At 55.6% G+C, this 11,301-nt stretch overlaps 1 protein-coding gene across 2 annotated transcripts in view; it reads right to left on the bottom strand.

Moving 5' to 3' along the window:
- Positions 1–2,123: 2,123 nt before the first annotated feature.
- ADCY8 (adenylate cyclase 8 (brain)) overlaps positions 2,124–11,301 on the bottom strand; it is a 157,334-nt gene continuing 148,156 nt past the window's right edge. Inside the window, exons 15-18 of one of the 2 annotated variants that reach the window (XM_004679589.1) lie at positions 6,782–6,928; positions 4,993–5,085; positions 4,546–4,660; positions 2,124–2,699 (exon numbers count right to left, since the gene is read on the bottom strand). In XM_004679589.1, coding sequence (XP_004679646.1) covers positions 2,212–2,699; positions 4,546–4,660; positions 4,993–5,085; positions 6,782–6,928 — 843 coding nt within the window. In that variant the 3' untranslated portion in view covers positions 2,124–2,211. The remainder of the gene's footprint in view (positions 2,700–4,545; positions 4,661–4,992; positions 5,086–6,781; positions 6,929–11,301) is intronic. The other variant, XM_004679590.2, reaches the window with a different exon arrangement.

Raw genomic sequence — 11,301 nt, 5'->3', positions numbered from 1 at the left:
GGGAGAGGAAGGGGGGAGGGGAGGGGGAGAGAGGGATGCAATCACACCCTATTTATCCCCCAAATGTCCCAGAATTCTTGCTAGCCTCGTGCTTGGGTCCTGCAGTTCTCTCCCTGGTGCTGCTGGGAGTTGCAGTTTCCAATCACTGGAGTAGTGTGTAGGGTCCAGAAAGCTGGAGTAGGGGGTGGGGTCCTTAAGACTGCAGAGTTCCTTCAGGACATCATGCCCCATAACAGTAGAACTGAGACTCAAACTCAGTCTCCCAGCCCTGGCCAGGCTGCTTACCTTGAGGCACGCTGCTGCTCTCCTAGCACTAGTGGAGCCACTGCTTCTCCCAGCGCCTCAGAGCCTCAGAGCCAAAGTCCGTCCTCCTGACTGACTGTCACATGGCACCAGGGTGCTGTTCCTAATGGTTCTCAGCTGGGCGGTTCAGGCAGGCGTTGTGCTCTTTAAAGCTCGTCCTCTCCGCCGCCAAGTGGGAATCACTCTACTGAGAAGATAGCTGGAAGTAAGCTCCTAGAGACTTGCGTTTGTTTTGTCCTGCACCTCCGGGCTAGGAGGGCCCCTGGTCCTTTGGAGACATCGGCCAGAGCAGCGCCCAGGACTCCAGACTGCTATTCCTCAGTTGGGCCACAAGATGGCAGCAAAGGAAAACAGGTTCCCAGGACAGGGTGACCAGTTCTGGGGTCTCCAGGACACCCAGATTCCTGGACCCTGGTTAGGAAATGGAGGGCTCTCACTGCCCCTGAGCTTCCAGGTCTGTGGAGCTGATCCCAGGTCCCTTTTGAGGTGAACTGGTGCTGCTCAAGTGTGAAGAGACATGTGTTAACTTCCACAAAGCAGGTGGAGGACCTGGAGTCTCCCCGGATTCCCGCGGGGGCCCTGGGGTGGGAGCAGGGGCCAGGGTGGGAGTGGGTTCGGGGCCACAATGAGGAACGTCTGCAGGAAACATCAGTGCTGCACTAAGTGGAGCAGGATTCGCCTGCCATCTCCGTAGAGACGGATCTTTCCAGCTGTTTTTATGCCTGAAGTCTGACTTCTTCAGGATGCGGCTCTGTATCTAGGTACCTCCCCACTTTCCATCACACTTCTGCCCTGCACGCCAATGAATGGTCAAAGGCCGTCGCATTTCCTTACTTTGTAGGTTGCTTTGGTGTGTCTGCGGGCCTGAGGCACGCCAGGTTCCTAGAAATCACGTGCGAAGATGAAGTGAAAAGATCTTCAAGGAAGCGAGCAGATGGACCATAGGGCAGGGTAGCAGGCCGCACGCCGCCCCTTCCAGGGAGACCCTTCTTCGCGTGCCCCGAGCCTTCCCACAGGGCTGGGGAAGAGTCACCACAGCCAGCTTCGCAGGTGCCTCTGCCTTCTCGGTGGCTGCAGTGACATCGGCATCCCTGGTGCCCACTCTTCCCCCAATGGTCCTACTTAATTTTCTTTATTCACCTACCCCTAGCTGAAAGTGGGTTATGTGCACATGGGGTTTTAGGAATTTTGTCTTTTATGTCCTCCCCAATTCCAGGGTTAGTTTCATAAGGCCAAGACCCTAGCTAGCAGTTCTCTGGAGCCTAAGAGAGCGTAGGCGGGTTGTAGGTACTTAACCCACCCACAGGCCACGGAGGGGTCACGCAGCCACTGTGTGGGGACCGTGGCCCTGGACATGACCTTTGTTTGCTCTTGGTGTCTCACAGCTGGCAGGTGGTGTTGATTATGCATGGTGTGCCTCGTTCTCACTCAACTGTGAGCCTCTCAGGATCCAAAACGAGGTCTAATTTCTCTTTGCTTCCCGGTAATCTTGAACTTAAGATGGGCCTCCCTGGTGGCCAGCGGGATAAAGCACAGCACTACGAAGCTATCTGCTTCGAGTTTGATTCCAGGCCAGGGAGGTGACCTCTCCTGACCTGCCCGCTGCTCCCCTCAGCAGTGTTCTTTGTCAGTCAGCCTGTTCTGCTCCCCACTCTGTGTCTGGTGAATCCTGTCACCCCCTCAGCCCTGGCCTGTACCCCAGTTCTTGTATGCATAAGTAAATAAAAGTTTAAGAAACAAAAAAGATGGTCCTTGACGATTGAGGAGCGCCTCAAATCGTGTCTTTGATCTCATGCATGCAAAGACCAACGAAACCATGCTTGTTCTAAAAAAAATTAAACCTTTTATTAGTATATTTATTTTATATATAAAAGAAATACAAAAAAAGGGAACACAAAGAAAATGCTTTCATGGCAAGTCGGCCTTGTCGGGGCCTTCGGTGTGGGCGGGGGGCTCCGAGCCGCTGGGCGTCAGCAAAGTCCGCCTGCTGTAGTGGCCTTTGATGATGCCTGTGTTGTTGTTCTCGTTGAGCAGCTGCTTCTGCCGCTGCCTGTTGAGGGACTGGACCAGGCCCAGCACCACCGCGGCCAGCGAGTACTGCCCGGGCAGCCGCCTGGGCGGCAGGATGAACGGGTTGGGCTGGACTCTTCCCAGCAGAAAGTACGTTTTGATTTTCCCTTCTTGCTCGCTGATGCCCTTCACGTAAATCTCCCCTCGGAAGTCAAAGGCAAAGCCCTGGTCTTTCAGGATGAGATAGGTCTCCTCCGGGACTTGGATCCTGCCGCTCACGCCTGTGCTGTCCATGCGGCTCGCCAGGTTCACGGTTTTGCCCCAGATGTCATACTGGGGCTTTTTAGCGCCGATCACCCCAGCTACCACCGAGCCGTGGCTGATGCCTGTGAGTGGGTCAGAGGAGCAAGAGGTGAGAGGAGGGGAGCTCACGGAGGAGGGAGCCCCTCTCCGGGGACCCACCTCTCGTTAGAGGTGTGTCCTAGGCCAGTTCCTTAGCTTACCGGGACCTCCCTCACTTTTCCCTTAGGTGAGTGGAAATAAGGAGAGGCTGAGAGGGGCCCTACAGCTACTGGCATGCCCGTGCCCGCCAGGGGGTGCTGGAGAGAAGGCTCATTCTTGCAGGGATGCGGTCATCTCAGCGCGGGAATGGACAGGCCCCAGAACAGGAGCTGGGCCCTGGGTACCTGCTCCGGGAGTGTGGGCAGACGTTTGCCTCCTCTATTTCAGTCTAGGCCTTAGTATCATTTCCTTGGTCCATGCGATGCCCTTTTAAGGGGGCTCCTTGTCTCCCCTTGAGCGCATCCTTCCCACTGCTGCCAGGTGGGAAGGATCATCTCAGGCACCTGTGATCAAGTCACAACCTTCTCTCACACCTGCTACAGCTCCTCTGCCTTGAGGCGAAAGCCCGGGCTCCACAGGCCCACGGTCAAGGGCGTTTCAGACCCGGCAGTGGCCTGATGTACCAGCCTCATTCACCAAGCTCTCCCTGACGCTGCACTGTGCGAGGACTGGCCAGCCAGCTGCCCTTCCCCAGCTCTGTGCTTTTGCCCTCACCCTTCTCTCTGCTCAGACTGTCATGTCCTCCTAATAGGTGCCTTTGAGAGCGTCAATGCTCCTCCTTGGCGCAATGAGGGCTCTCTCCTGGAACGATGGCCTCTCACTAGCCCTGGCTGGCCTGCGCATCAGCAACAGGCCCGGAATTGGTGCAGAATTCCTCTCGGCAGGCTTAACATCCTGCTTCTTAGTCCTGGCTCAGCTGTGCAGTCTGTGATTTCAGAAAGGACACGTACATTCAGCGGAACATCCCATCCACCAAAGATAAACCTGAACATCTTTCACTCGCTGAACAAAGGCACGGAGCACTCCTTACATCTGACAAGTCCTATGTGGGTATTTCTTGATGTTTTTTTCCTCGAGAGCTGCTCAGTACAACCACATAAGGTGAAAGGCACATCAGCCAGGGGCTCTGAAGTGGGGTGGGGGGTGGGGGGTGGGGCGGCACAGCACAAGTTCTGCTCTGCAGCCAGAATGCCACGGGACATGGGCTGTGCCATCTCAGCAGTCACGCCCCTGCGCTGGGCCTGGGGTTACCCCTATATTGAGACTGATGAGCTACCTACTGCGCTAACCCATAGGACCCTTAGCACCTATGGGTTACCCCTATATGAATGAGGACGTGGACCAGAGTTTTAGTAGCCTCAGTAGAGTTGCCAAGGAGACTGTCACATCCTTCAAGTTATGGAGGGTTGATGCTCACAGAGCGAGGACTCCCGTGGGGCCACCTTCTGCAAGGGGCATCTTGGCTCACAGACAGGCAGCTGGGTGGTCCTGTGAGTAGCCACTGCCTGTCCCAGACCTTGCACTATGTTTCCTGCCCTCTCGGGTGATAGAGACAGCAGAATGAAACGATGGCTCAGTCAGGCACTCATGACTTAGCAGGGCTAAGCAGGGCCCTGCGTGGTGGTTTACGTGACAAATGAGTTGGAAGAGAGGTAATTAGGGTCGAGTGTTCATGTGCCCTTCGGCACACAGGCCAGAGCCCTTCGCTGCTGCCAGTGTCTGGAGCGAGAGGACATGCAGGAGAAAGCCTGAGCTGACCTGTCCCTGCCCGTGCAAGTCGCGTCAGTCTGCTGTGCCTTGCACGAGAAGCTTCCCTGGCTTGATGCCAGGATGCGGGGTGGCTGCTGGAGCGAGGGGCCCCCTCTGGCCAGGCCTCCGGCTGCTACTCACCGATGCGGAGTTCGAAGTTGTTGAAGGAGTGCTTGTTGATCTCCTGGATGCTTTCGGTCAGGGCAAGGGAGAAGTCGGCCAGGGCGCACAGGTGGTCCCACTTGTCTTCACATTGCTGGGGCAAGGGTGATAGAGAACGCCAGTCAGTGTGCCCACGCAGCCCGAGGGGGAGCCAGGTGTGTGAGCCCCGCATCATCGAGTAACCCCACCCACTGCTCTCAGGGGATTTGCTAGTCTGGGCGTTGTTCATCAAGTGACAACTGAGGCTCAGGGTGAAGCCAGGAGCTGTCGGTACCAAAGGGATCACCACTTCCGCCAGGGCTCCATGGAGCCAGGAGCAGCGGACATCACGCAGCCAGGACACCCTGTTCACCGGCCAGCCCAGGCCCCGTCGCCTACCTAGTGAGGTCCCTGCCATGGCCGGGACGGGGTCCAGAAGTTCATTACCTGCTTTTCAGGGGACAGGCCGGACACGGCCATGTAGGTGCTACCGATGGTCTTGATCTTTTCAATATCTTGAAATCGGTCCTCTCCGAGCAGCTGGAACAGACCCGGACAAAGGCGTTAGTGGTCCTGGGACGATTCCTCCAGCGGCCTGGGGTGCCCCACACGGGTCCCTGGCTCCCAGCCAGGCGCTGCCTCGGACTGGCCTGCATCGGGCGGCTACTGGGTTTCTCTCTGAGAATCAGGCTTCTGAGCCATCAACACACACACTTACTGAGCACCTGCTGGTGATGAGTAAGGCAATTCTGGGTTCCTGTCCCAGGACCAGGGGCCACAGGGGAGGCAGATATTTACACGGGAGGGTTTTAGGCTCAGAGAGAGCCTGATGGAAGAGTTTTCAGAATGTATGATTTCCACTGAAACCAGAGTGCCCACGTTTACCTGGTAGAGGAAGGATTGGAAGAGGTTTCACAAGTGCCGGTGATTTAAAGCGAGTACTAGGTTTTCCACTGGTCCTGGAGTTGAGGAAGAGGGGGCCAGGTGGGCGAGACTGGCAAAGAGCAGAGTGGAAGCAGCCAGGTGGGCTGGAAGGACTGGGTACCTGCCAGGGGGCTGGCAGCAGGTGGCATCAAGTGGCAGGGAAGGCTGAGAGGGTGCGGGAAGAGAGGGCAAAGGGGCACCACTGACGGGTTTTGGGCTTCAATGGGGTGTGACAAACTACTGCTTTCGGTGGTTGCTGATGGTGAGAGGTTTGAGGGGAGCAGTTGGGAGATGACTGGAGCCGTGAAGGTGAGAAATCATAAAGCAAGACTTGGGCAGCACCGCCGTGAGAGGGCACTGTTCTGAGAGCCGGCACAAGCAGGCTGCCACAGCGCTGGGCAGCTAGAGGGACGTGGGGCCTAGAGGGACGTGGGGCCCGAGGGAGAGGATGCTGGTGGGTGATGGCCAGGCACTGGGCGTGCCCCTCTTAGATCCCTTCTGGGAGTTCCCACAAGGGGGCAGTGCCTTGCCGCACCCTTTCTGGAGAAAGGGTCAGTGGGACCCACAGCACACAGGCGAGGCCTGGGGTCCGCACACACAGGACGCTCCCTGGTGGGGGCCCTCTTGTGAGGAGAGCCTTGAAGTTGAGGCACCCCAGTCTCCAGAGAAGCCCACAGACTGACCTTGCCTCAGGAAGCAAGTGCAGGTACCGCTGACACTCCTGAGCTCCCTGGAGCGGTCAGGTAAGGAGGCTAGACTTCAGCATCATCTTCCTAGCGTTTTCCCCATGAGGCCCTCACTGCCCTTCGGGGCAGCTGTAAGTGAACGCACCCTGGGGCCCACTCCCAGCTGGGGATGGGGAGGACACAGCCCTTTCACGCCAAGTCTAACAGAGATGAAGCACAGCCCGGGTGTTCCTCTCCCCTTATGTATTTTATGATTTTCCAACCTGGAAAAAGAAAGTCCTGTCTGGGGTGTGTGTTTACTCGTGTTTAAATCTCCGACCAAACGCTCGGTGGAGACTCCGCCCCTGGGGCGCCGTCTGCACTGAGCTCCCTGCGAGCCCCGCTTCGGGCCCTGGCTGCCAGGCACCGGGTAGGTGACTGACTCACCTGGGCTTCCAGTCTGGCCCCATGTGGAGCAGCGCAGCATTTATCCCATGTGAACCTGCAGGCCTCCCACTACGCTGACATGCTTGGGTTTGCAAGGCAGCGGGAACGTTGTACAAAAAACGGTTACTGCTGCGCAGAACATTAATCTGTGACATCCACGCCGCTCACTCGCGACGGTCGATTTCTGGGCTGTGCTTTACCTCGTCGAAGTCAGCAATGATCTCATTCAGCAGGCGCAGGCACTCCACTCCTTGGTTATTCATCTCGGTCTGGGAGTAAAAGTCTGCAAAGCCTGGGATGGAGGCGAACATCACCCCGACAGCATCGTAGGACTGAGAGTACAGCTCCTGGGCAGAGACGCACGGGGACAGAACAGACAGCACACAGGTGAGGCCCGCGCTCCGCACACAGGACGCGCCCCTGCGTGCACGCGCCCCTGCGCCACGGGCTACGCCTACCGACGCTGAGCAGCTGTCCTGGGGTGCGCCCTGGACGCGAGGCGCCCTTCGGCCATAACCATGAGGAAGCTTGGGGGATACGGAGACTTATTACTTACAGGACCTGGAAGTCACAGCACACCTGAGGTCATGGGGAGGTAGAGCAGGAGAAGGAGGGAGGGGGAGAGAGACAGAGAGAGGGAGAGACAGGGAGAGACACAGAAACAGAGAAAGAGACAGAGAGGGAGAGACAGGGAGAGAGACAGAGACAGAGAGACACAGAGAGGGAAAGACAGGGAGAGAGAGACAGAGACAGAGAGACAGAGAGGGAGAGAGAGGGGAGGGGGAGGGAGAAGGAGGTGAAGAGAAGAGAGAGGGAGAGGCTTTGGGTTTGGCTTTTGTCAAGTTTAGGGTTTTGTGAACTTGCTCTGCATTGGTGAACTCAGATCATGAGAGCGGGAATCTAAGGTTTGGGAAGAGAGACAAAGGAGCAAAGGATGCACATGACCTCATGACCGGCTTCTAGCTCAACCAGGGTCTGCACAGTGCACCCTCAGTGGGGAGGCCGCCTGGTCTGGCTCTGGGAAGTGGGCACCTCCCTTGACTCAGGCACTGGGGCACACGGAAAGAAACATCAGCTCTGGGGGTTTACAATACACACAGGCGTCCCCCAGAGAAGACAGGGGTGCTGACACCATCTCGTCACACACAGCAGAGTCATTGCTGAAAACTCAGGGTGCTCTGTTGGTTCTTGGTCAGCTTTGTTGTCTTCCTCTCGCCGGCTAGTCCAAGCCCTCTCCTGTCTCTCGACTACATTCCCCTCAGCGGATGCCCTTCCTCTAACCTCCCTGAGAAGATGGGGCTCTGTGTAGCCTCTGCCACCCCCCAACACTCCCCACGCCCCCACACTCATCTTTATGTCTGTTCCCTTTGCTTTAAAGCCAGGCAACATTGGCGTCGATGCCAGACGAGTGTTCTGATGGATGCTTTCTTTCCCCTGCTGGAGGTCCACGCCCTCCCTGATCTCTTGACTTCCTTCTACCGTCTTCAGCAACAGTGATTCTTTCCTCTCACCTTTCATTCTTCTCTTCTCCACATTCTTCTCTCCTCCCCCTCAAGGAAGTGTCTTCTATAAGAAAAAGTCGAAAGTGACTTGGGTCCTGAACTGTGGCTACCGGGCATTTTCTCGTTATCTTCATCCAAACTCTCAAACGGGTGTTCTTCCTGCTGGCTGCCCAGCTCGCTTGTGCTTCCTGTCTCAGGCTGAGATGCAGGTGTCTGGGGCGGGTCCGTCTGTGGCCAAGTGGGTGAATCTCATTCCCGTGTCTCACAGGCCGCATGCGGGGTGCAGCCCCCACTCCTGAGACGGGGTCTCTTAGCTTCAAGGCTGGGTCTCCGGTGGATGCCCTTCCCCCTGCTTGTCACCCACCTTAAGGCTGGTGATTGTGGAGCTTCTGTCCCGGACCCCCTGCCTGCCTCGAAGTTCCCCCACGTCCTCCTGTTTGCTCCCCTTCTTTACCAACGAACGCATCATGGTCCCTAAATCCTGCCTCCAACCCAGGCTCATGTTGGATTTCCCTCAGCACCTGCCGGAGAGCCTCTTCCCTCCACCAAGCCGGCGCTCGCCGCCTGTTCGTTTCCAGCTCAGTCAGCAGCCACGCCATCCAAGTCAGACACCCTCCGAGTCACCTTACTCTGTCTTCATCATAAAACCCACACCAATAAATCGCCAAAACCTACCATTTTGTTCTGCTTCCTGAAAATGTTTTTTTGGGCTCTCCCACTATTGATTTTTCCCCCCATAAATCTGGTCCTTCCTCATTTCCTCCTTGGCGTCTTACTGGATTCCCTGATTCTAAGTTTGCTCCACCTGGAAGCAACAGGGATGCTTTAAAGACCCAATATTGATGAAAACTCTCCCATTCCTAGAATCCTCCACCATGGCCATCAGGATAAAGCTCAAACACAGTGATGATGTGCATTCATATATTCCTGTCCTCACCTCACCTAACCCCTGCAATAACATGTTCGGTAGCACCTGTTGAAGCATCCAAACTCCGCCCCCTCCCCCCCCCGCGCCCGCTGTCCTTGCATGGCGTTTTCTGGCCGCTAGAGGGCACCCCGCCCTCATGTGAGCCGGGGCTGAAAGCGCCAGGACATTGATGCCCCTCATGCTGGCTCTCAGCAGTCAGTGATGGGAATTGGTGTACAGTCCCAGCCCGTCGCCCTTGGGTCAAATAATTTGCAGTACGTTTTCTGCACCATTTCCCCAAAATTTCCAGTGAGATTAAGCTGCAATCTCATAAAGGGAACCACCTCATCATGGATGGGCTGAGCGCGCCCCGCCGCCTCCCTCCCCAGTTTCTGCTTATCTGTGCTGCTTTTTAAGTAAATTACTTGTACCGAGTCCTTATCTCCAGGCTGCCTCTGGCACACGGCTGTTGTTTCATAGTTCAGGCTTCCATTTCTGCAGCCTGCTCTCTGGTGAGGCATGCCTTTCTTAGGTAGCCTCCCTAACCAGCTAATTCTGCCTTCTGTCCTCCCGTAGTCGAAGCCACTGTCTTCATAAGCCTTCCTCCTCTCAGAGGTTGTGTTCCAGGTGAGCCGGGTGCGGTCGCAGCCCCTGAGCAGCTCCACACTCGTCCCTGCTGCTCCACCAGTGCTCAAGTCCACCTGTTCCTTTACAAGACTCCATGCGCCCACCTAGTCCCTCAAGTCCTTCAATTAATAATTCTTGGACCCCACCCCACACAAGGTCTGGTTCAAGGCAAATGTTCCAAAATGTTGAGTTCAGGAATCCCCAGCCTTTGTAGAAACTATTAAATCTCATCAAGTGCTTTGATATGGCTTCTGTTGTTTAATCCTGGCAATGATCCTGTGAAGTAGGAATGGTGACTTAGTTGCAGTAGGCAGATGAGACAGGAAGGAGGCAAGTCATCGTCTTGGATCACACAGTCAGGCAGAAGAGGCAGGATTAGAGGAGTCAGGGTTCTCTTCCTCACCCCTCACACTTGAACTTGCCTCCTCGATCTTCATGTCTCAGCTTTGAGAAAGACAGTATCAGATTCATGGTCAGTCTCGAGCTTTAAGTGTGGAGGGATCTGAGCAGAGGTCTTACTACTTGTCCAGAAGATACAGGTAAGGGGTGACTGCAAGGTTAGGGATCTTGGGGGGCAGGGTCCAGTTTGAAGAGCAACACCTCTCACAAGCCTTCAGCACAATGGCCACTGAATGTGCTTCCTCCACCGATGCGGGGAAGATGAGGTGGGGGGGGTGAGAGAGCTGAGTCCCCCCCCTTACCCTATACAGGGAGATATGAGAAATCCTTTTCTGGGCTGACAAGGCAAGACCCTGGGAAGTGGGGAGAGAGGGCAGATACAGCCCGTGACTCTGGGTAAGTGAGGTGAGTTCTCCTCACGTTCCTGGGCTTCTATGTAGAAGGGGGACTTCGGCTCCAGTTTTGCCCCTGATTTCCTGGTGACGTCACTTTGCTCCCCTACATTGCTGTGGCTGAAGTGGTGTGTTTTCTACGTGGACGGCTCCTGATGGCAGCTCCCTTCTCTGTCAGGCCCCCAGTGCTCCTTGTAACTGTACCTTGGTCTTGGGATGGACATAGATTACCAAGGCTGTGACCTCATGAAGGTGATTGTCCCTTTTTTATCCCCAATTATCGGGAATCATTTTATCCCCAATAGCAAATGTTGGACACATTAGGGTGATTCAAGGGAGGTAATTTACAAAAGGCTTAATTCGGACGCTGAGGGCAAATTGTAGGGACCTCTGAGATCCCTCAAGAATCCAGGGCTAGTAGTAGCACAGCTGTTACATCATGGGCTTACGGGAACAGGAAAATCCCCAAAGGACTGGACTGGCTAGACATTGGGGGCCACACGGCCTTGACAAAGCTGTCAGTTTCTGTGGACACAGCCAGCCTCAGATGTCCCAGGTAAGGGAACCAAGGAATAAGTATCCTGACCTCAATCCCCTTCTTCCCCACCTGTTCTCCTTCCCAGGACCCCGATCGGCAGCTCCAAACTGGGTGCCAGGATGAGTGTGAGGTCCCTGGTGTAGCCCAGGCAGGTCAGCAAAGCGGGAGAAGGCACACCTAAGCGTTCCAGCCCCTGACACAGCTTTACAGCTCTTCCTCCATTTAACTCACTCTACTCAACTGCTGAGTTTGTCATCTGTTTCTTGCTATTTCGGAATCAGAGACATCAAGACACTTTCTTTGCAAACTGGGGCGGGATTGATGAATGCAGAAAAGCTCCTCTGGCTGGTTGTAC

Source organism: Condylura cristata, unplaced genomic scaffold (assembly GCF_000260355.1).
Source record: "Condylura cristata isolate star-nosed mole 26May11 unplaced genomic scaffold, ConCri1.0 scaffold00009, whole genome shotgun sequence".
Lineage (NCBI taxonomy): Eukaryota > Metazoa > Chordata > Mammalia > Eulipotyphla > Talpidae > Condylura > Condylura cristata.
Note: the sequence above shows the minus strand (reverse complement) of the source record. Positions and strands in the feature narration are given on the sequence as shown.